The sequence below is a fragment of the Schistocerca americana genome, chromosome 8, assembly GCF_021461395.2.
Source record: "Schistocerca americana isolate TAMUIC-IGC-003095 chromosome 8, iqSchAmer2.1, whole genome shotgun sequence".
NCBI lineage: Eukaryota > Metazoa > Arthropoda > Insecta > Orthoptera > Acrididae > Schistocerca > Schistocerca americana.
In genome coordinates, this window is record NC_060126.1 from 514364888 (window position 1) to 514389331 (window position 24444).

A 24444-nucleotide genomic window follows, 5' to 3' on the forward strand; every position below is an offset into this window, starting at 1 on the left:
TCATGGTGTGGGGAGCGATCTCCTACACTGGCCGTACACCACTGGTGATCGTCGAGGGGACACTGAATAGTGCACGGTACATCCAAACCGTCATCGAACCCATCGTTCTACCATTCCTAGACCGGCAAAGGAACTTGCTGTTCCAACAGGACAATGCACGTCCGCATGTATCTCGTGCCACCCAACGTGCTCTAGAAGGTGTAAGTCAACTACCCTGGCCAGCAAGATCTCCGGATCTGTCCCCCATTGAGCATGTTTGGGACTGGATGAAGCGTCGTCTCACGCGGTCTGCACGTCCAGCACGAACGCTGGTCCAACTGAGGCGCCAGGTGGAAATGGCATGGCAAGCCGTTCCACAGGACTACATCCAGCATCTCTACGATCGTCTCCATGGGAGAATAGCAGCCTGCATTGCTGCGAAGGGTGGATATACACTGTACTAGTGCCGACATTGTGCATGCTCTGTTGCCTGTGTGTATGTGCCTGTGGTTCTGTCAGTGTGATCATGTGATGTATCTGACCCCAGGAATGTGTCAATAAAGTTTCCCCTTCCTGGGACAATGAATTCACGGTGTTCTTATTTCAATTTCCAGGAGTGTATGTTTAACAGTTATGGTCATTGCTTTTAATATAACAAACAGTTTACTTACTTTTTCCATCTGTCTCATTTTCATTTAACTGCCCATATTTTTACGACCTTTGCTGGCAGATAGTAATTATAAAGTGTTTCAAACTTCTTTAGGGAGGGGCACATTCTAAACCATCCGCAATGGATAGCAAGGCTGGTATACCTCGACGATACAGATTGCTGTACCATATATGTAAGGACAGTGTAGAGTTTGGGAAAACCAATTGTTCCTAAAAATGGGCAGCAGTCTTTGCAGTAATTTCAGGGGCAACAGCCTGGAGGTTGACCAGTCTTGACTCATAACACTTGACCAGCATTTCCTTTTTGTGCTGATACTGCAAATGTCGGAAAGCAAAGGGAAACTGCAGCCATGAAGCCGGGGCATGTAGCTCTACAATATGGTTTAATGGTGGGGGTTAAAATATTTTTGAGGTAAAATAGTCCTCCATTCTTTTGACCAGACAGGGACTACTCGGGTGGATGTTGTCATCAGCAAAATCGAAACTGGCATTCTATAGGTGAGAGAGTGGAATGAAACTTCCTGGCAGATTAAAACTGTGTGCCCGACCGAGACTCGAACTCGGGACCTTTGCCTTTCGCAGGCAAGTGCTCTACCAACTGAGCTACCGAAGCACGACTCACGCCCGGTACTCACAGCTTTACTTCTGCCAGTACCTCGTCTCCTACCTTCCAAACTTTACAGAAGCTCTCCTGCGAACCTTGCAGAACTAGCACTCCTGAAAGAAAGGATATTGCGGAGACATGGCTTAGCCACAGCCTGGGGGATGTTTCCAGAATGAGATTTTCACTCTGCAGCGGAGTGTGCGCTGATATGAAACTTCCTGGCAGATTAAAACTGTGTGCTCGACCGAGACTCGAACTCGGGACCTTTGCCTTTCGCGGGCAAGTGCTCTACCAACTGAGCTACCTTTCTGTGCACATGCATGTGCGGATGGATATGTGTGTGTGGCGAGTGTATACCCCTTCTTTCCCCCTAAGGTAAGTCTTTCCGCTCCCGGGATTGGAATGACTCCTTATCCTCTCCCTTAAAACCCACATCCTTTCATCTTTCCCTCTCCTTCCCTCTTTCCTGATGAGGCAACAGTTTGTTGCGAAAGCTTGAATTTCATGTGTATGTTTGTGTTTGTTTGTGTGTCTATCGACCTGCCAGCACTTTCGTTCGGTAAGTCACATCATCTGTGTTTTTTTTATATATATATATATATAGCAATGACAGGAAGCAATAGTAGGCATTCATGCAAACCACTATTCGAAAGCTTGGACTTCATGACAATCCCTTCCATCTTCATATATGAAATACTTCTCTTTGAACAAAAAAACTCGCACCTGTTTGAAGGAAATACATTCACAAATGCCTATGAAACTAGACATAAATTTAAATACATGCTACCTTGTCACTGACTCACAGTATATGAAAATACTCCATATTACATGGCTCTGAAGATCAGAAATAAGATAAGGTCAATATTTGGGGAATCCACATTGGAGACCATTGGCACATAGCAGTAAACAGGCGTGAATCACTTAACTTCCACAGCAGTTAAGTACAACATAGATGCATCAGGCAATAACTGTTGTAACTGCAGGCAACCACTAAGGAAACTGGAACAATGGATGATGTAAAGAAACAAACAGTAACCAAAAAAGAATAATTAAAAATCCTTGCCTTTGTAAACAATATATTCGTGTATTTCCAATATATTGCAAACAAATTAATACCAGTATATTAATGTAGTACCATCTAGGTAAAATTGACTCATTTGTGATGGAATACATAATGTATTATTTATAAAACTCTCAACGCATACAGACATAAACTAAGTTTACAGCATGAAAAACAAAGACGTATTGAGATGAAAAACAGACTTGTTGAACAGTTGTTAGTCAAATAGAAAACACTCATCAGGAAACAAGCACCATGACACAGAGAGCTTACACAAACAACACTGCACATCTGTCAGATTACTCACTCACTACATCACTCCCTCCTCAGTGTCAGTGAACCTAAGGTTCATAAACACTCGCCATCCCAAACGTCTGACAACTGTGTTGTGATCCAGAGGCTGCAGGTCAGTAGCATGGTATCGCCACGAGTTGCATTGTGTTGCTCGCATCCTTGTATTCGTTTTGCACATCTCATTGATTACAGCTTGGAGTTCCTGGGGTTTTAGATGCAAGTTTAGCCTATTTACTGTAATCATGGTTCTACACACATACTTGCTTCATGACTGCAAATCATTTAAAATGAATGTTTGTTAAACACTATACCCTTTTTGAAATGCTCACTTGTAATTATAAGATCTGTGTTCATAGGTGCTACACAAAGTCAGGTGCACAAATCAAGGAGGTTATTGTGTCAGCAGAATATTTGCTGGGTAATTGTAGTGCTGTAGGCTAACTAAAAATAGTGGTTACTGTTAAATCCGACGGTCTATGAAGTTACATCTTAATGTGGTCCTCCAGGTGTCGGTGTGGTATTTCTACTGTGTTGTTTGCAGCAGGATGGTGGACTGTTTGAATATGTCTCATTTCCAACAGTGATGCCAACGCTTTGAGAAGAAGGAATTTGAATTGCCTGCCACAGTCAAGTCGGCACGTGTTAAATTACCGATCAAACATCTTTCAGTCCTTGTTCATACTTTTCCAGACATGTAGTTGGTCTCTCTACAGGATGTGAAGACTTGGGAATGTGGATGTGGCAGTATGGCAAATGTCCTTTTTTCTGAATGGTTGATGTCACAGTACAACATTACACTAGACTCTTGCTAAACCGGTCATTCCTCGCACATCTGGGTGCCGGATTAGCGGAAGTGCCAGATTGTTGAGAGTGTCTAAAATTTAGTATAAACACATAGGGTTTGTACTTTATCAAATCAAAACATACATGCATTACTACAGAAAACTTAGTCCTTGAGTATGTACATGCATATTAGTATAACTCGGCGTTCACTACTAAACATGTCCCTAAGCTTTAGTTGTCACCATGAAGATACGCGACGGTAGCATGCTTTATCACACAATGGCTTCACAAGCATTTCATAGGTCCTGTCATGTTTCTGTTTGTTGCATATTGTACTCCAGGAAGATGTCTCCAACTTCCTTCATGTTCTCTCCTCCTATGCCCTCTTCTTTATCAGTTTCATTGTAACTTTCCTGTGAGCTTATGATTACCTCTTTTGTGCTGAAGTTTGGTCGTAAATAATTGCTCATCCAACAGTGTTGCCAGCCACAGTGGTTTTCTGCGAAGAACCTCAGTTCATGTTTACTGAATCTTCCGTCGGTTCTTGGTAGAACAACATTATAATAAATGAAAAGCACCAGTTTGCTTTTGTTTTACAGTATTACTTTTATTGTGTTAACCAGTTTTCGGCTTACAAGGCCATCTTCAGACATTTACTGAGTATTGTCACCAAAGAAGTTACAATGTTTGTAAACAACATTTGAAGAGAAGTTACATGTCTAGATTGAAGCAGAGACATACAGTAAGTAACATCTTTGAGAGTGTGGTGGTAATGCATTGGGGAAGGGGGGGGGGGGGGGGGGGGAGGATTAGACAGGAAAAGACTTTAAAACAAAATAGGAACGGCATTCCTACATTGTTGTTGTGGTCTTCAGTCCTGAGACTGGTTTGATGCAGCTCTCCATGCTACTCTATCCTGTGCAAGCTTCTTCATCTCCCAGTACCTACTGCAACCTACATCCTTCTGAATCTGCTTGGTGTATTCATCTCTTGGTCTCCCTCTATGATTTTTATACTCCACGCTGCCCTCCAATACTAAATTGGTGATCCTTTGATGTCTCAGAACATGTCCTACCAACCAATCCCTTCTTCTGGTCAAGTTGTGCCACAAACTTCTCTTCTCCCCAATCCTATTCAATACTTCCTCATTAGTTATGTGATCCACCCATCTAATCTTCAGCATTCTTCTGTAGCACCAAATTTCGAAAGCTTCTATTCTCTTCTTGTCCAAACTATTTATCGTCCACGTTTCACTTCCATACATGGCTACACTCCATACAAATACTTTCAGAAATGACTTCCTGACACTTAAATCTATACTCGATGTTAACAAATTTCTCTTCTTCAGAAACACTTTCCTTACCACTGTTTCTATTAATAAACAAAAATAATAAAATAAAATAAAATTTGTGCTTGACAAGACTACTTCTGGAGGTATAAAACATGGAGTGTGATACACAAACCAATTAAAAGAAGAAACAATTAATCAATGTAACCACAGAATACGTAAGGAACTCAGGCAATATCAATAAGATAAACAGAAATAAATAAATAAATTCAGGAAAATGGAGGAGTTTGAGGGAACATACAGTAAAAGCAATCTTTGAGAGTGTGGTGGTACTGCACTTTTAAAAGGTAAAAAGGCTGAACAATACACAAATACAAAAGGAGCAAACAGAAAAAACATTAACATTATATTCAAAGCTGTGGCTATGTAACAGTTTGCATTAAATAAATGAACCAAGCCAGTCCATATGGAATACATAGACAACTTCAATAAAATAAAATAACTTAATCAATACAAGAAAATGGAAATATGTAGGAACAGAGAGCATGGGAAGTAATGAACACAGAAATGATTATATGAAGTTTATGAGAGGGGAAGTGTTGAGCTGTGTCTTGTCATTTAGTAAATTACTGAGACAAAAAGCAAAGTCAACACAATGCATTTGGTTTAACAAACAGTATTTGCAATGCAAAATTATGCCAAAATACATCTCCTTAAAGTCAAGAGGAACATCTGCTACTGCAAATAAAGCCATTGACATTGCAAGATACACGTGGATAAATGAGGAAATGGTATCATGTTCATGACGTGTGTACACATCTAAAAGTGGTCATATGGCCATCACATCGAAGTTACACCCCTGTGAGTTTGACATTTTCAATTGAGAAGTTCGTAAAAGTGTAAGTGATCTTATTCATGATGTATTTTTGCTGCAGAACAGGAATGTGAGTGCACCTCTAACCTCAAATTGTTAACAAAAGTTTTTGTGATGTGTAATTAATGTATTGAACTTGGTTCTGTTGCCAAGTGACCAAAAAGTGCTTGAGAAAGGTTTTAAATATGCTCCACCCCACCCTCCATCAGAAAAACAGCTGGATGTTATGAAAGTAGATATTGAATATGTTCTAACAAAAGACACCACGGCAAAATATTTAGTTGCCTTATGCGCTAAAGAAAGAAACCAGATTAAAGTGAAACATCTCATGGTCTATTGACTTTCACACCCTCAAGTTCTTAAAACAGAAATTACAACAACAAGATATCATTGCCACAAAATCTAATAAAGGCAACAGTATTGTACTTTTGAATAAATGTGATTATGTTGATAAAGTTAATGATTTCCTGAATACCACAGGTTTCCAAGTCCTTCATAAAGACCCTACTAAATTATTCAAAGAGGATGTTAAATATGCAATCAGTTCATGCAAAAGCATATTCTCTTATTTTGAAGCAAAACCGTTAACTAATATGAACCCAGTGCCTCCTAGAATGTATGGGCTTCCTAAACTGCATAAATGAGATTTTCCTATTTGTCCAGTTGTATCACCATTCACTGCTCCTTCTTACAGACTAACTACTAAACTGGATGCCTTAATTAAGAGCAAGACTAAATTCAAATCAAAGCATGGTATTTCAAACTCTGTGGACCTAGTAAATAAGATAAAAGGTATATCCGTCTCACTCAGTGATAAATTAATATCCTTTGATGTCTGCAGTTTGTTTTCCAACATACCAATGGTGGAATGCATTGATATTCTGACAGAGCTGATGCACAAGTCTAATGTCAATCCTGGAATTGAATGACTTGAGACTGGCCATTCAGACATGCTTGGCACAGAACTATTTCCAGTTCCTAGGGACTCTTTATAAATAATTAGATGGCTCCGCTATGGGTTCGCCTCGTAGTCCACTGTTGGCTGAAGTATTTATGGATCATTTTGAACAAAATTTTCTAAAAACAGAACCTTCGAGTGCAAATATCAAATGCGGGTTTAGATATGTGGATGATGTCCTGTGTATGTGGACTGGTACTACAAGACAGCTCAACACTTTGAATAAATGTGATTATGTTGATAAAGTTAATATAAAATAATATAAAAATATTCAGTTCACAATGGAGATTGGCAGCAAATCCACAAACTTCTTATATCTCACCACTGACATCTGTACACACACACACCACACACACACACACACACACACACACACACACACACACACACACACACACACATTATTTCAAAATTTATAGAACAACTACAGGCACAGTAATACCTTCTTGCTCACAACACCCCATACCTCACAAAGATGCAGCTTTCCACTTGATGGTACACCATCTCATATCTATCCCCATGTTCAGAGATGATTTTAAAGCAGAGTTAGATACAATAAAATTTATTTTCACAGCCGATGGCTTATTGGCCACATCTTGTACAGGAAACAAAAACAGAAAATTATGCCCCACCTCTATGCCCCATCTGCTTCCTCATCCTCGTCTGCAAGAAGTGGTGTGCACTACCATATCTAGGAGGGGTGTCACAGATTGTAGCCAAAGCACTGAAAGCCTGCAAGTATAGGGTTTCCTCCTATGTTAAGAACACAACAGCCCAATGTATTTTCAATAGCAAAGATAAAATCCAGTTATTAGCCAAAATCGGGTATACAAAATTACCTGTTCTGATTGTGACAAGTTTACATTGGTCAGCCAGGCAGAGACAAAACAACTAGGCTGGCTAAACATGAACACAGCTGGATGCTGCAGAATTCTGACTGCATTTGCTGAACATGTACTGAGTGAGGTTCATAACTAACAGCCAGTGTCCCATAAATTCAACCTGCTGGAAGCCCTGGAAATTAACAAACATCTAGCCCACAGTCCACATCTAATCCTAAATGAGCAGACACAGCTCAACACTTCCCCCTCTCATAAACTTCATGTAATCATTTATGTTGTCTATAACTTACCACACTCTCTGTTCCTACATATTTCCATTTTCCTGTATTCATTAAGTTCTTTTGTTTTATTGAAGTTGTGTGCGTATTCCTTATAGACTGTAGTTTCAATTGTTAAGGCTTTCTTTTAACTGGCACTTATATTACTGTCCATGTTTAATACCTCTTGTAGTTGTCTCATCAAATATTGGTTATATTTTGCTTGGTTCATTTATTTAATGCAAACTGTTACATAGCCACAGTTTTGAATATAATGTTGATTTTTTTTCTGTTTGCTTCTTTTGTATTTGTGTATTGTTCAGCCTTTTTACCTTTTAAAAGTGCAGTACCACCACACTCCCAAAGATTGCTTTTACTGTATGTTCCCTCAAACTCCTCCATTTTCCTGAATTTATTTATTTATTTCTGTTTACCTTATTGATATTGCTTAAATTCCTTATGTATTCCGCAGTTACATTGATTAATTGTTTCTTCTTTTAATTGGTTTGTGTATCACTCTCCATGTTTTGTACCTCCATAAGTAGCCTTGTCAAGCATGAATTTTATTTTATTTTATTATTTTTGTTTATTAATAGAAACAGTTATGTAGGAATGCTGTTCCTATTTTGTGTTAAAGTTGTTTCTTGTCTAATCCATTTTTATTTATTTTCTGTTCAATTTTTTGCTTTTTCAGTGCATTACCACCACACTGTCAAAGATGTTACTTATTGTATGTCTTCTGCTTCAGTCTAGACATGTGACTTCTCTTCCAATGTTGTTTACAAACATTGTAACTTCTTTGTGAAAATACTCAGTAAATGTCTGAAGAGGGCCTTGTAAGCCGAAAACTGGTTAACACCATAAAAGTAATACTGTAGAACAAAAGCAAACTGGTGCTTTTCATGGATTAACCTCAGTTCAGTTTATATCTAATTTCGAGTTTCTGTTTGAGGTTTAGCATAACTCGATTCCCTTTAGGTGCCATGATAATGATCCACAATGAAAGCCACAATTTTAGAGTGTACTGGAATACTGAACATTATGATTAACTAACAACATCGTTTCAGATGAAATTTCATTATTGTAGGCATCATTTCAGGTTGAACGACAAGAAGCTGGAAATGTGCCAGATTACGGAGAGGCCAGACTACAGAGGACCGTATTAGCGAGAGTTTAGTGTTCTTTGGAGCTTGACAATGTGAAGTGTAGAAGCTGTATACCAGACTTGACGTGATAAAACAATTTAACTCATCTCATGGCAAAATCAAACAACGGAAAATCCAGGATAGAATGTAACAATATAGCTCCAGCCACCAGGGACTGTCATTGTGTGTGTGAGTTGCGTTTCCATGAGTGTGTGTGTGTGTGTGTGTGTGTGTGTGTGTGTGTGTGTGTGTGTGTGTGTGTTTCTATTTTTGACAAAGGCCTCGTTGGCTGAAAGCTAATTTTATGACTGTCTCTTTGTTGTTCCTTTCTGTGACTCAGCATCTGAGTACTACTAAGTGCAGAATTTGAAAAGTGTCATTTCAAGGTAGTACATCTACTGGTGCATTTTGTTCTACATCAGTGTATCTAAGTAACACAATTGGGTTAGTGTTGGATTATCAGTTTTTTTTCTGTGGAAAGCTTGTGTAATTAGTATGTGATCTATGAGGAACATGAACTGACATCCATTTAACTTGTATCAAAGCTCTTTCACTGTGGCAAAAGCAGCACACAACTTGTGGTTCTTTGCAAACCACATCATCTGTGCTGGAGAAAACTAACAGTTGTCAATGCTGGTTTTCACATCACTCCAACAGCAACTGGAGATCTGCCTATAATAAAGGCTGTAGGTGTAAGCATTAACATGTGTACTAGGAGAACAGTGTGCGTGACAGCAAATTTCACGTTAGTAAGCAGAACTTTCACGTCTTTTCAGTGAAGACAAAAATTTAACATTAATGTAACATGATCGTATGACCTAAAATTTTATTTGTTTATCCACAAAATCATGTTCATGATATGGGATACAAGCTATGGCTATTGAAGGAGCATAAACCATATGGTACATTGGTTTTTAAATATACATGTGGAGTAAAGGACAGTGTGTGTGTGTATGTGTCATATATAACAATAGTTTTTAAATAGCACTCTGTATGTTTAAATAAGAATAATTGTCATTTAACTACCATAACATGCAAGATTAATACACTTGGATGAACTTAAATTTGTATGTTACAAAAATTGGTCTCTTGAAATTCAAAAACAGAATAAAAACAATGCTGGAGCATTATACTGTAACAGTCTTCCTGAAAGAGTTTTTATTACTTTGTCAGATGAATGTTACCATCGCCAAATTCATATCATTATTTGTTTCAAAGGTGTATATGTTGACAGTCGTATTGCAAGCTAGGCACTTTATTTTCGCCTAACAAATATTTTCTTGTGTATTTACCCTAGAAATGAATGCCACATGAGATGACTGAGTTAACTACAGCAAATTATATGGTTTTAAAGCTATTCAAATCGCTCCTTAGGCTGAGAACTCACTCCAACATTCCTTTGTAGCGCGTTGTCTATCCAGAACCCCAGGAATTTAGTATCACTGACCTGTTCAACAAATTTCTCGACTATAGCTATCGTTTCTATATGCATTATATGGTGCTTTGATGGGCAGAAGGTCATACAGTCTGTTTTATTCATATTAAGAAAGAGGTTGTTATCATACAGCCTTTCACAGCCAAGTCAGCTGTCATCTACTGTGGAGTAATTTTACAAGGGAGGAGGCTTGTAGAATCAGCAAATAACAAAGGTACTGTTGAGGGTAGGTAGGTGTTCATGGGGGTCATTAATAAAGAGAAGGAAGAGGAGGGGGACTTAAATTGAGCCCTGAGTGACTGATATTATGTCTGTCAAACAATGGAAAATCCAGGATGGAAAGTAATAATATTATGAAAGGGAAAGTTGCTACTCCCCATGTAGCGGAGATGCTGAGTCACAGACAGGCACAACAAAAAGACTCCCACAACTAAAGCTTTCGGCCATTGTCCTTCATTAACAATAGACACACACACACACACACACACACACACACAGATGCAAACGCAACTCGCGCACACTAGTCATGTGCGCGAGTTGCGTTTGTGTGTGTGTGTGTGTGTGTGTGTGTGTGTGTGTGTGTGGTCTATTGTTGATGAAGGACAAAGGCCGAAAGCTTTAATTGTGGGAGACTTTTTGTTGTGCCTAGTGCCTATCTGCGACTCAGTATCTCCGCTACATGGGGAGTAGCAACTTTTCTTTTCATAATATTGTGATATTAAATCTGAACAGATTCTTCTTCCGTCATGTGTTGTTGTTTCTGCTGTTTGATAGACGAGACTGAAACCTTTCATTACAGACTCCTATACCATAAGCATTCAGTTTGCATGGAAGCAGTGTGTGATTGACTCAATGAAATGCCTTTATAAGATCAATAAAAAGTTGAAAAGCATAGTGTTTTTCATTAAATACCTGTATTATCTGATCAGTAAATCAAAAGAGAGCCTCATCGATGATTTACTTTAGTGTACACAATGATTCCGGTTGTTTTGGATACTGTTGAGAAGAAGTTTATATATTGGTAGTTTTTGACCTTGAGCTTGTCCCCCTTCTTGAGGGGATCATGAAGATTTTGAGTGGTTGAGGGAAAATACCAGTACCAAATGAATAGTTGATTATTTTGCAAAGAGGCTGTACTGTCTCATTATCAATCTGTCTACTTACATAGCTGGGTAAACTATCAAGGCCAGATGAGAGAGACTTTTTCATATTTTTATTAATTAAGAGAATATTCTTCAAAGTTGTAGACATAAGAAAAAGTTATTTGTCATATTTTATACACTTTGGAGGGAAAGATTTTGTTGGTGGAGAGTGACCAACCGAAACACCGCTAGCTATTTCAGCAAAGCATTTATTAAATGTATAACAAATGCATTTGGTGTCTATTATGTTTTGCCCACTATGATTCTATGTGACATCAGCTTGTTGATAATATCCCACATGGCTTTACATTTGTCATTATAATTGTTTATGTAGCCTTCGTCTGCTAGCTGTTTTGCATTAGATATTATTTTACAAAGGACCTTCTTGTGCAGTTTGGAATAACTTTGTAAATTTGGATACTGTGTTTTTATAATTTGCACATAGAGTGACCTCTTAGTCTTGCATGACATTCTCACACCCTTTAGATCCATCTGTTATCAGTTTTCCTGGTTGAATGCTGTATTTTAACTCATTTTACTGGGAAGACCATATTGAAATGATGGCAAGGAATAGGAAGTTTTCTTATCTACACGATTCGCTCGTGATGGATTACATAATTCATTAGCTCCCAGTCCATACAGATATGAACTATGATAATGAGATACAAAGTAAACAATTATCGCAGGATAGACACCGTGACACAGACCTTACACAAACAATACAGCAGCATGCTCATCAATTGTCAGACTGCTTGCATTCTACATATTTAATATTTCATTCATGTTAATTGGATGAAAGAATTCAAATTTAGTCTGAAGGTGTAAACAAAAGTGACGAAATTGATTTCTGCCAATTTGACATTCAGATTTTGAGTCCATGTAAACTGTGTGATGTAAAATAATTCACAAGTATAGAAACGTTATTTAAATTTTTATTATACACTGGTCTCATCATCTGCATTAGTGTTGAAATATAAGTAACATATATAACTTAATGACATAGTGTTGTATAAGTACCTTTGCCCACAGGTCGCCAGTAAGCAATCAGACTCAGACTGCAATACCTTCAGAATACACAGGTATTGGTCCAAAGAAAAGTTATTAATTTATGCATGATGGTGATGCACAGTGCACAAACTAGCATTTCACATTGCAGTGCACCCCACCAGCTTATAAAAGTTTTACTGTACTCATTTACCTCTAAAAATTTGAGAGTGGAAAACATTTATATATATTGTACATATTTTCATTAGGGCCTTACTAAAGAGAGAGTCTCTCACACGAGCAAATGGGGCCAAGACTGAGGTCAAGGATTCAGCAGTATAATGCACTGCTGGGCACAGTATCTTCGACTTCAGTGGCAACTTCCCATCAGTGCACTAGATCCCGGTACCTGTTTCTCAGATGTACGTAGACGAGAATCGTATCGGTGACATGTCCTCCGGTCCCCCTGTTCTCGTGGCTTCAGCAAGTGCTATACTTTGCGCCACACCTGCGCGTTCTGTCCCCTCCCCTTCCATTTCACCCCATCACTCTACGTGTTCCCTGTTTGTTCCTCATTGTCTCTTCCACGTCTACCACTCCCCCATCGCAACTGGACCGATTCGGAGACTTCGCTGTGCACCATGTGCAACTCCCCCACTCCATACTGGAGTGAGTCCACAGCGCAGTGCCATGCCGTGCTGTGTCGCACCACATTCCTAGCATGTGGGCTCGTCACTAACACAGCGCCCCCCCCTCCCCCCCCCCCCACAGCCAACGGTCACCCTCCTCTTGCCCCTCCCTCTTTTTTACTTTCACCCGCATTCCATCCGACACAAGCCTGATCCCAGGTGGACTACAGTGCCGAGACAGTTTAGAGGTGGGGAGTTTGCGTGCGCTGAACGAGGACCCAACCTAAAAGTTCAGGTACATTTTCACTTTTTTTATCCACCTGTCAACCAGTTGACACCTCCAATGTATGGCAACATGTTAGCTCTACACTTTGCACTCTTTGTATTCCACTGGCAATTTCTAGTGTCATTTATTTTTTCTCTTTGTCCAGTTAGCTTCAGTGCAATGTTTTCTTTTCACTGAAACTATGATGTTAAGAGCTAAATGCACCTTAAGAGCTAAATGCACCTTAATCTCATATACTGTTTCAGAGACACAGCATTCTTAGTACTGTTTGAGTCAGTAGTTGCTTCTACTAATATTTTGACTCCATGATGTCATAAGAGAATATCTGACAGCTCGGAGTTCTGTTGGTTGTCGTTGGATATTGTGGATAACTGTGTTGAATCTGTTTGAAATTTGATCGTGTGATTGCAGTTATTGTAATTGTTAGCTATGTTGTCCTGGTGCCAGTCATCTGCATTTGAAATGAGTAGGGCTAGTTATTCCGTAATAACTTCACTGTCAAAGGGACATTAACCTCTGTTCTTACTTTGGAAGTGAAATAGAAAGGTAGGATTGTCTTGCTTAAGCAAATGAAGATCACAGTTGCGAGGCCAGCACATTCCACCACAGAGTGGAAAAAAAGAGGCTCTCAAAGCTTTCTTCCTTTTACTGAATCCGTACTCATCCCATCGACATTGGTGTTAAGTGAAGCCGTACATTACATTGTGATATGTTCAATACGAGCTACCCCGGTTACAATATCATCTCAATGTGTCCCCTAAATTTCTGTGTGCTGTATTATTTGGCCAAATAATACATAATTTTCACCCTAACTTAGTCCGCCCCTGGTAGCTGAGTGGTCAGCATGACAGAATGTCAATCCTAAGAGCCCGGGTTCAATTCTCGGCTGGGTCAGAAATTTTCTCTGCTCAGGGACTGGGTGTTGTGTTGTCCTAACCATCATCATTTCATCCCCATCGACGCGCATGTCGCTGAAGTGGCGTCAAATCGAAAGACTTGCACCCGGCGAATAGCCTACCCGACGGGAGGCTCTAGTCACACGAAGAAGTAAAAACCCTAACATAACACAGGCTGAATCAATGTCGTTTCCATCGATCACATAAGGTTTCTGTAGAATTGTTGTATACAGATTTAGTATCCTACTCATGCATTGCAGTTGTGGTACATAAAGTTCTCAAGTAGATTATGGGCCAAGTTCTCAAAGTTCATCAGATGTGGCACTCAGATAACCCTCTCACTAAGTATGTGGCCCTGGAAACAGTTGAAAAGAAGACAGTCAGGTTTGTCAAATGATGACTTAAACCCAATATCATCCACTTGTTGCTTCAGTCCTATTGTGTTATATTCTGCTACATGGACATGGAAAAAGTACTGAATAGGTGGCACTGTAATTCTAACTGAGCCTCTCCCTGGGCTCTCATTCGAGCGCATTGCAGTTCAAATCTCCATCTGACAGTCATGATTTACATTTTAGTCAGTTAAGCAAATGAAGAGATCGTTCCTTTGGAAAATGACATGGTTAATTATTTTCTTCATTCTTGTTCTATTTCATTATTTGCTTAATCATAAATGACCTCATTGTCAAAGGGACATTAATTTCTGTTTTTACTTTGAATATAAGTAGAAAACAAACATGGAATCTGCTGTGCTTTAAGTTTGCAACAGAAAGTGTACTGTTAATAACACAAAAATATGCACACATTTATGGTACAGCCTTCAAACAAATGCTTTCTTACTTAAAATAGACTTACCTACTAAAGAATTAGCAAATAGGTAAACCTTATAAATGAGTGAGGACATCTTGGAGAGATGCACATTAGGAATTGCTCTTCAGGCTAGTTTCAAGTAAGCAGCTCTTTCCATTTTGGAAATCTTTAGAATTTATTATGGCTTTTTGTCACCTTTCTTGTTATGCTTTTGCTTATTTTCCATTTTTTTATTTTGTTGTATGAAGATGGATGTAGTTTGATACTTATTAATGTAGCTTAAGTGGTCATGACCACAGTGTCCTGTGTCCTATTAAGGTACTTTGCCGTGCAGCACTTCTGAACGTGTGCTCTTAACCCCTGGTCTCTTTCTGCACTGTGTGTTTTTAATGCAACATTCTCTCAATGGATTATTTGAAACAAAAATGACACTTATTTCAGATACTGTTTATTTGCTTCAAAAGTAATCTCAAAATCAATCCAAAATTTTTAAAATAACATAACCAATGAGAACATTAAATTTTAATTTTAATGGGTCAAGAGGTACTTGTTCTTGTTTTCATAGATACACACAATATCAGGCTTTGTGGAAAAAAGTTGAATTCTTGTGGCAGGTTTGAAAAATCTGCTGTAGTATTTATTTTTTGTAGACACATAGGGTGAGAATGGAAATCGGTAGACAAGATTTGTATGTAGAGGCAAACAAATTATTACAGTTTGGAAAAATTGGATGATTTATGCAAGAGAAAGAGCTTCACAAACTAAGCAAGTTAGGAATGTGTTGGTCCATCTCTGTCCCTTATTCAGCTTGGCATTGATTGACAAAGTTGTCGGATGTCCTCCTGAGGGATATCATGCAAAATTCTGCCCAAGTGGTGCATTAGATTGCCAAAATCCCAAGCTGGTGGGAGAGCCCTGCCCATACTGCCCCAAACATTCTCAATTGGTGAGAGCAAAGGGTGAAAGTGTCATCTTTGCCTGGAGAATATTCCTCTTGTAAACTGCATCAGAATTCTGCTAGCGGTATTGATTTTAATTTTTCTTCCAATGTCAATCAGATGTCAGCTTAATAAAATGGTTGCATTCATCTGCTGACCTCGCCGAATATCGTGCATTGACAATAAATGGGTATTTAACCGATAATTCATTTTGATATTTAATGTCCTGTTCATTTTCAAACCACTGATAAAAAGCTTCATTCATACCTTTCCGGGTCTGTATAAATTCTACATTAAGTCTCCTATTTCAACCCATTCCTATTCTAGATAGCATTTCATTGTCGGAAAACAACCAAACTTGCTGAATCATAGGTCATGCTCCTCACTACAGATCTGAATGAATGCAGTTGCCCCATTGTAATTTATATTCTCTTTGAGAAAAGAATTCAGGAGACAAAATATCTCTAATTCTGTAGGGGATGCTAGTAGATATTGACATGAAAGAAGATTCTCCAGTGATTTGTTTTCATAATGATACCTATTGCAGTTAATAGCATGAATCGAGCTACATTGTTAGATTCATCCATTTGTAATGAAAATTCGTGTGATTTGAGGTAAGAATAAGATCATATTTTATATTGGTTGCTAACATCTGATGCACTAAATTAGCATGTCATGCAGTAGTGATATCTTGGATGTTTCTGATGCTGATTTTTCACCCAACATTTTACCACCTCAGTTGCAGAAGTTGTAATAAAATTTTCTGCAGTTAAGCATGCTCCACTGAGGTATTTGATATCTGGCTATTTAAGCAGCTTCCGGTTTTTTTTTCATTGAATATTTTTGTAGTTTAAACCATAAACATATTTCTGGCAAGAGTATACCAAATCTTTGAATGAAGTAATTTACTCTTTCTTTTTTTTTTTTAAAAAAAAAAAAAAGAAAGAAAGAAAGAGAAACAACTCACCACAAACAGATCCAAACGACAATGCATTTTTGCTGGAGCAGTAGAGTTACTTGGGAGAACTTTGCTGCACATAACACACTGAGGACTATGACTATCATGACTTTTTATGAATCATAAAGATATTCTGGGTGAACATTAATAAAACCAACAAACTGCAGGGGCAGATTCCTGACTGGAAATGGAGGAGAAAAGATCCTGTAAACATGTGTCTGGAAGCGCATCATTGCTACGGTAGATGGCACTGAGAAGTGTCAGTTCCTCTGCCCACGTGCCGTGCATTCCTTGTGTGTTGCAGGCTGTGTGATTGGTGCAGCATACTGTAAACAGAGAATGATACAGTATTCATGTTGGGAACAAGCCGAGAAGATGTTTCCATGTGGCCAAGCAGATGGAAATGATTAAGAGGCAGCATGGCTATACCAAAACAAGTACCATCACAGACACCAACCACATCACACAACATTTTGAGCCCTTTTTGGGCGTTTGTGTGATCGTGAGTCCTGTCAGACAGATAAATGTTTAGGTAGATGGCGGACTGTGCATACACCAGATATGGAGGACTGGGGTGTACAGGATATATTGAGACGAACCCTAGTACAAGCTCTGGGCAAGTGGCCTGCCAATATGGTGTAAGCCAAAGTACAATTATATGTATCCTGCATGACATTGCATTTAATGGAGGCCACTTTGGACATCTGTTGTGGCGTGAATGTGATACATCTCTGCACTGTGTTCCAGGACGCACATCGTCCATTTCCTGACATGTGTTCCAGTCAGGAATACTTCCTTGCATTTTGTCAGTTTTATTAATATTCACTCTGTATAAGTTTCATCGTACTTCCTAAATTATTTTAATAACTACTCTGGCTCGATTATCGTATGAGCGTTAACTAACTTACCTCCTGTAAATCCGATTACATTGGTATCACTCTCATTATTACCATAATTAATCTTAGCAAAACATCTAGTTGTTGAATTAGAAACAGAAGAGTCAAGTTCTGTAGTAGAATGCTTTCAGTGCTTTTTTAAGCCACTTCTCCATCTAGCAACAAAATATCAAAAACTACCTTAAGACAAAAGTACAGTGGCAGCAGGCCGAGTGAAGGTTAAATGTTTATTTATGTCCATAATATAGTTAACAGTGAAATGTAGACTCGAACAAATGATTAATACAAACTAACCTTCACTTTCATATTCCGTAATTCAAATGGCCCACCACGTCACACCTTGTGCAGTCGCTACCACATTGTGGAGTTTGCTGTCTGCGAGGTTGGCCTCTGGAAGAACAAAGGAAGATTAGAGTTTAATATCCCATTGGCAGAGTAATCATTGTAGTTCGAACTACACATGGATGGGGTGCTTTTTCCAAAGGAAACATTTCAGGATTTACATGAAGCAATTTAGGGAATTCATAGAGAAAATCAATATGGATGGTCAGACAGAGATTTAAACCACCATACTGAATGCTTCCCTCCTGTGGCTGATAAATACAGTCTTCTCCACTGTCAATGTTGAAGACGTATGAACTACCCATATTTGCAAGTTTGATGGTTCGTTGCTATCCTTGTCTTTTTTTAAAAATTTTGTAGGGAATTCTTCTTGGCAGTAAAAATCTTTACACACACATTTAAAAGCTGATTAGGCTATGGGTAACGGCATTATTTCACTTGAATCTCTGCAAAAATGGATTACTAAACACTGACCAGGCCGCATTTCAGTAACTGTTCCAAGGTTTCTCTCAAGCACCTGGTAAGAACAACACTATGAAACATACTTGGAAAAAGCTTCTTATCTTTATAAATTAAGCAGTGGAATTTTAATTACTTTCTGCCATCAAGTGCCAAACTGCCTCATTGTCAGTAGAAATGAAGTATCAAATACACCTCTGTCCAAAGATCCAGTAACAATCAAAAGCTGATACCATTCAAGTAGTAGTAGGTATTTTATTAAAATACAACAGCCCTGCCTGAGAAGTGACTCTTGAAATGAAACATATACAGCCTAACCATAAAATCCTGGGGCACTTTCTACTTCTCCATGAACTTGTCTGACGATCCCCTTTTCCATGAAAGATTTTCTGGTTTAAAGAATACAGTTATTGGTTTCAGATAATGAAAGTAAAACATGAAGTTCTTTGAGTTTAGTCTGCCTTTCAAGCTCTAGTGCTACACAATACTCTGCTAGGAGAATGACACTTCTCTCTGCATTAAGCGATAGATTGCCTCTCGAGGTGGCCAGATGTTTTTGGTAGAACATAACACACCACTTTTTTTTGTGTGGTCAAAGCTTACTGGATGTTATCCCAGTGTCTGAAGAAAGTGATCTGGATGTATATTGCTCTGTTTTCCTTGTAGCACATCATTTTCACAAAAAACACTAAACCCACTCTCTCATCATTTTGCTTACTTTATCTTTCAGATAAAGTCACACTGAGATGCAATTACTACAGTTTTAATCTATTACCATTTCCAAAATTTGCATACCTTACTTTGTGTTCAAAAGCTGTAGTTCTGATGAATTTTTCAGCGAGTCGAGCATTTGTATGGAAACTGCTGTTCCTCATTGTTTGTGTTTATATTTTGCCATGCATAAAGCAAGAAGAAATGTAGGATTATAGTTCAAAGGCGAGCAAAAGCCTCGAACGGGGAAGGAAATATGCTCTGGCCTCTTCGAGTAGCAACCGCAGATTTTGATGGAACTATTTAAGAAAATGATGGAAATCTAAAGCAAGGCAGGTGTGCACCTTCACCCAAGTACAAGTTTACTGTCAATACAAGATTATAGCAAGTGCAGCTACCATATGTAGTCCAGCTCTGTCATGGTAACTTCGCACCTGTATGCAGGGTGAGCACACGTCATTGCTTGACCACAAATCGTTCGTTTCGTTCTGTCAAGCTGCAGCACCAGTACAATGTAGTTTTCTGGGACGATGTAACTGCGTGCGTGTTCTGTATTTGCTATCTCTGAAGAGAGGTGTCATCCAAAATCTTAAAAATGTTTTCATTCAGTTTGTCTGTGCACCCATAGACCACTTAGTGCTTCAACTGTACATTGTTACCTTTACTCCTTTCAATATCTGTATTCCAACATTGATTTTCCATTATTATATTTCTACAGTTGTAATAGTCAAGAAACTAGCAAATGTCTGAATGATGGATTTAATGAAAGCAGATGTAAGTATTAGAAGTTTAAATTTAATTCATGTACATAATTTTACTGTTTATTGACTGAGGATCATTAAAATTAATGAAACTCAAGTTTTTCTAATTACATTTTTGTAATGTGTTTATCTGACATGTTCCACACCCAGGAGGGTCTATGGAATGAATAATTAATCTAATCTAATCTAATCTACTTTATGTTGGTAAAACAGCCTTAAATAAATCCTTCTTTACACAAATGAAAATGGAAAGTCACAGTTATAAATTATGTTTGTTAGCCTGGAAGATATTGGTTATTTTTTCAGTGAAAAATCACATTCCATATCTGAATCATCTCTAAGACATAGAAAATGAGTATCTGTTGTACTTAGCTATACAGTTAGCTATTTGATACAATTGAAATCTCACCCACTTCTCCCTCTGAAATTAGGAAAATAATAAACTTGCTTAAAAGCAAAAACTCACATGGAATTGATGGCATTTCCAGCAAAATACTAAAAGCTTGTTCTCAACAGATAAGTAAGATTCTCAGCCACCTGTGTAATAGCTCTCTGGAACAGGGCATTTTCCCTGATAGACTGAAATATGCTATTGTTATACCTTTGCATAAAAAGGGGGATAGATCCGATGTCAACAATTACCGTCCAATCTCCCTTCTAACAGCTTTATCCACAATTTTTGAGAAAGTAATGTATTCAAGAGTAGCTTCACATATCTGTAAAAATTAATCACTAACAAAATGTCAGTTTGGTTTCCAGAAGGTTTTTCAACAGAAAATGCCATATATGCTTTCACCAGTCAAATTTTGAATGATCTGAATAACCTAACACCACCCATTGGGATTTTTTGTGATCTCTCAAAGGCTTTTGATTGTGTAAATCATGAAATTCTGCTAGACAAGCTCAAGTATTGTGGCATGAGTGGGACAGTGCACAAATGGTTTAATTCGTACCTAACTGGAAGAGTGCAGAAAGTTGAAATAAGTAGTTCTCATAACATACAAAGATCAGCACATTCCTCAAACTGGGGAACTATCAAGAATGGGGTTCCACAAGGGTCAGTCTTGAGTCCTTTGTTGTTCTTATTATATATTAATGACTTGCCATTCTATATTCATGAAGAGGCAAAGTTAGTTCTCTTTGCTGATGATACAAGTATAGTAATCACACCTGACAAACAAGAATTAACTGATGAAATTGTCAATACTGTCTTTCAGAAAATTACTAAGTGGTTCCTTGTAAACGGACTCTCACTGAATTTTGATAAGACACAGTACATAAAGTTCCGTACAGTCAATGGTATGATGCCATTAATAAATATAGACCTTAATCAGAAGCATGTAGCTAAGGTAGAATATTCCAAATTTTTTGGTGTGTCCATTGATGAGAGATTAAATTGGAAGAAACACATTGATGATCTGCTGAAACGTTTGAGTTCAGCTACTTATGCAATAAGGGTCATTGCAAATTTTGGTGATAAACATCTTAGTAAATTAGCTTACTATGCCTATTTTCACTCATTGCTTTCATATGGCATCATATGTTGGGGTAATTCATCACTGAGGAATAAAGTATTTATTGCACAAAAGTGTGTAATCAGAATAATAGCTGGAGTCCACCCAAGATCATCCTGCAGACATTTATTTAAGGATCTAGGGATATTCACAGTAGCTTCTCAGTATATATACTCTCTTATGAAATTTGTTATTAACAACCAAACCCAATTCAAAAGTAATAGCAGTGTGCATAACTACAATACTAGGAGAAAGGATGATCTTCACTATTCAAGATTAAATCTAACTTTGGCACAGAAAGGGGTGAATTATACTGGCACTAAAGTCTTTGATCACTTACCAAATAGTATCAAGAGTCTGACAGATAACCAACAAGTATTGAAGAAGAAATTAAAATAATTTCTGAATGACAACTCCTTCTACTCCACAGAGGAATTTTTAGATATAAATTAAGGGGAAAAAAATATTAAAAAAATAAAAATAAAAAAATAAAGAAAAACAAAAAACAAAAAAATAAAGTTGTTATATTAACTTAATTATGTTGTTAAATTAACCTAATAATGTCATGTACTGGAAAATTCGACTCGTTCCACATCATTACGAAATATCGTATTCATGATCCATGGAACTAGTATTAATCTAATCTAATCTAGTCTAGTTACACTGTTAATATCAATTAAAGCCACCAGAGAAGCTCAGTACCTAAATTAGGAACTTTTTACACTTCTGTGTCAAAATCAAACCTGATGAAGGTTCACAATTTTAAGCAAATGAGCTTTTTGACATTTGCTTTTTCACAGCAAACAAGGGATATGAAGGACAATTGAGGGCACGTGTACTGTGTAATTAAAAATGCGATATTATGTATGTTCAAACAATAGAAACTCCAGGTAGGAGTGTCAACAATATAGGAAAAGACAGATCACTACTTACTGTAAAAAAGACATGATAAGACAAACCATTCATACAAATGAGCAAGCACACTTCATGCACATGTGACCTGAGATGCTGTAATTGGCAGTCGTGTGTGCGTGAGGTGTGCTTGCTCATGTGTACGAAGGGTGTGTGCTTCTCTTTTGTCGATGAAGGATGTGACCGAAAGCTTCACGTAAGTGTCTTTTAATTGTGCCTGTCTGCAACTTAATGTGTCTGCTTTACAGTGAGTAGCATTCTGTCTTTTCCTACATTGTGTATTATGCATGTTGTTATATGAGAATTGATTGGTACATCATAAATCCTGTTTACAGTATAAACTCTATAAGCTGTGTGCACATTTATAACACCTGGCACAAACACATCACTTATATAACATAACCTTGCGCGTGCACACACACACAAACACACAACACAAAAGTGTTTGTATTTTCCAATCAAATTAATTATCTACACAGATATTCTGACAACTGTCAACAGACGATTACTGCAATCCCAATCCGTGCGGAAAGAACGCCGTCTGCCAGCCTGGCTTCGACAACACGGGGAAGCGGCGGCCAGTCTGCACTTGCCCTGCCGGCTACGTCGGAAATGCACTCCGGGAGTGTCAGCGTGGAGAGTGCCTCACAGATAACGAGTGCAGGCTTGACCTCTCGTGCGACGCGTCCACCTTCACTTGCCGCAGTCCGTGTCGAGGGGCCTGTGGGGCACTGGCAGAGTGTGTCGTCAGGAACCACATTCCCCTGTGTGCTTGTCCTGCAGGCTACACAGGCGACGCCTCTGTTGCTTGCCAGCCATTAAATTCTCAACAGAGGATAGTCTACCAGAGCAGATATTTTGTATGAACATAGACTCTTTTTTTCTCTCTATTTGTACCTAATCTTCTCAAATAATGAAAGTATCTATAATAACATCGAATATTAAGAAAGTTTTAAGCATCGAGCTATGTTTGGAAAGTGAACTAAAGTTCCAGTTCTTTATGTATATACTTGTGGAAATTATACCAAGCAGTTTGTACTGGTAGGTGTGTTTTCAGTGATACAGTCACAGATTTGGTAAGAGTTCTGTATCACACTAAGAAATGTTAGTAACAAATTGCTATTTCACGAAAAGGTTTTATGGGTATGGTACTACATCATATTGTAAGAAAGTGTTACAGATGAAACATGTTTTGGTCACGGTTACTGTGGCTGAAATATCAGTTTCATCAGTAACAGTTTCTTACATTAAGATGCGGTACCATACCCAGAAAATGTCCCATGTTAACTGACTCTGGCTGTGGAGGCCTACACAGTTATAATTGGGTATCTGTTTCAAATAATACCTGGCTCTTGAATTGTGCTGTTTTTCAGGAACCCACTCATCACACATTTAATGATAGTGTTTGTGCATTTATGTGAATTGTTGATATTTCCAGCTGTCTGTATATAATCTGTGTGTTATAGAATAAGCATAGTGTTTGTCTCTGTACCTCTTTGTAATGTTCCATAGTATAAAAGATAAACACAACCATAATAGTGTATTATTAATTTTTTTAACTACATTGTAGACATGTATCCCCTTTCAAGAGTACAGCACAAGGTTGCAAATGACCCTGGCTGTCACTTTATCATAGCAATCAAGAGATCGCAAATAAAAGCTTGAAATAAGATTATGAAACATTATAGTTACGTAACTTCCATTTAAAATATTATATCCACGAACCTTATATCTATGAAAACGTCTCTGTAACATCTTATGTAAGATAATTAAACTAGATGTTGAAGGACAGAGAGATCTACTCATGAGAAACACTTCTTTAATTGATGAATGAAATATTTCAAACAATCCTTATAAGAATACAAACAATGTTTTATGTTTATTGGAACCACCTGTGGCACAAGCATGGACATAGAAGTACAAAATAATAGAGCTGCATCTGCAGAATATATGATTGTGAGTAACTTGGCACAGTTGAGTATGGTGCTATGCCTTCCAACTAATGTGTTGTTCTCTAC

At 38.1% G+C, this 24444-nt stretch overlaps 1 protein-coding gene across 1 annotated transcript in view; it reads left to right on the forward strand.

Moving 5' to 3' along the window:
* Nucleotides 1-23962, forward strand: part of LOC124544724 (neurogenic locus notch homolog protein 1-like) — a 132174-nt gene extending 108212 nt beyond the window's left edge. Inside the window, exon 8 of the mRNA XM_047123370.1 lies at nt 22928-23962. Coding sequence (XP_046979326.1) covers nt 22928-23292 — 365 coding nt within the window. The 3' untranslated portion in view covers nt 23293-23962. The remainder of the gene's footprint in view (nt 1-22927) is intronic.
* Nucleotides 23963-24444: the final 482 nt, after the last annotated feature.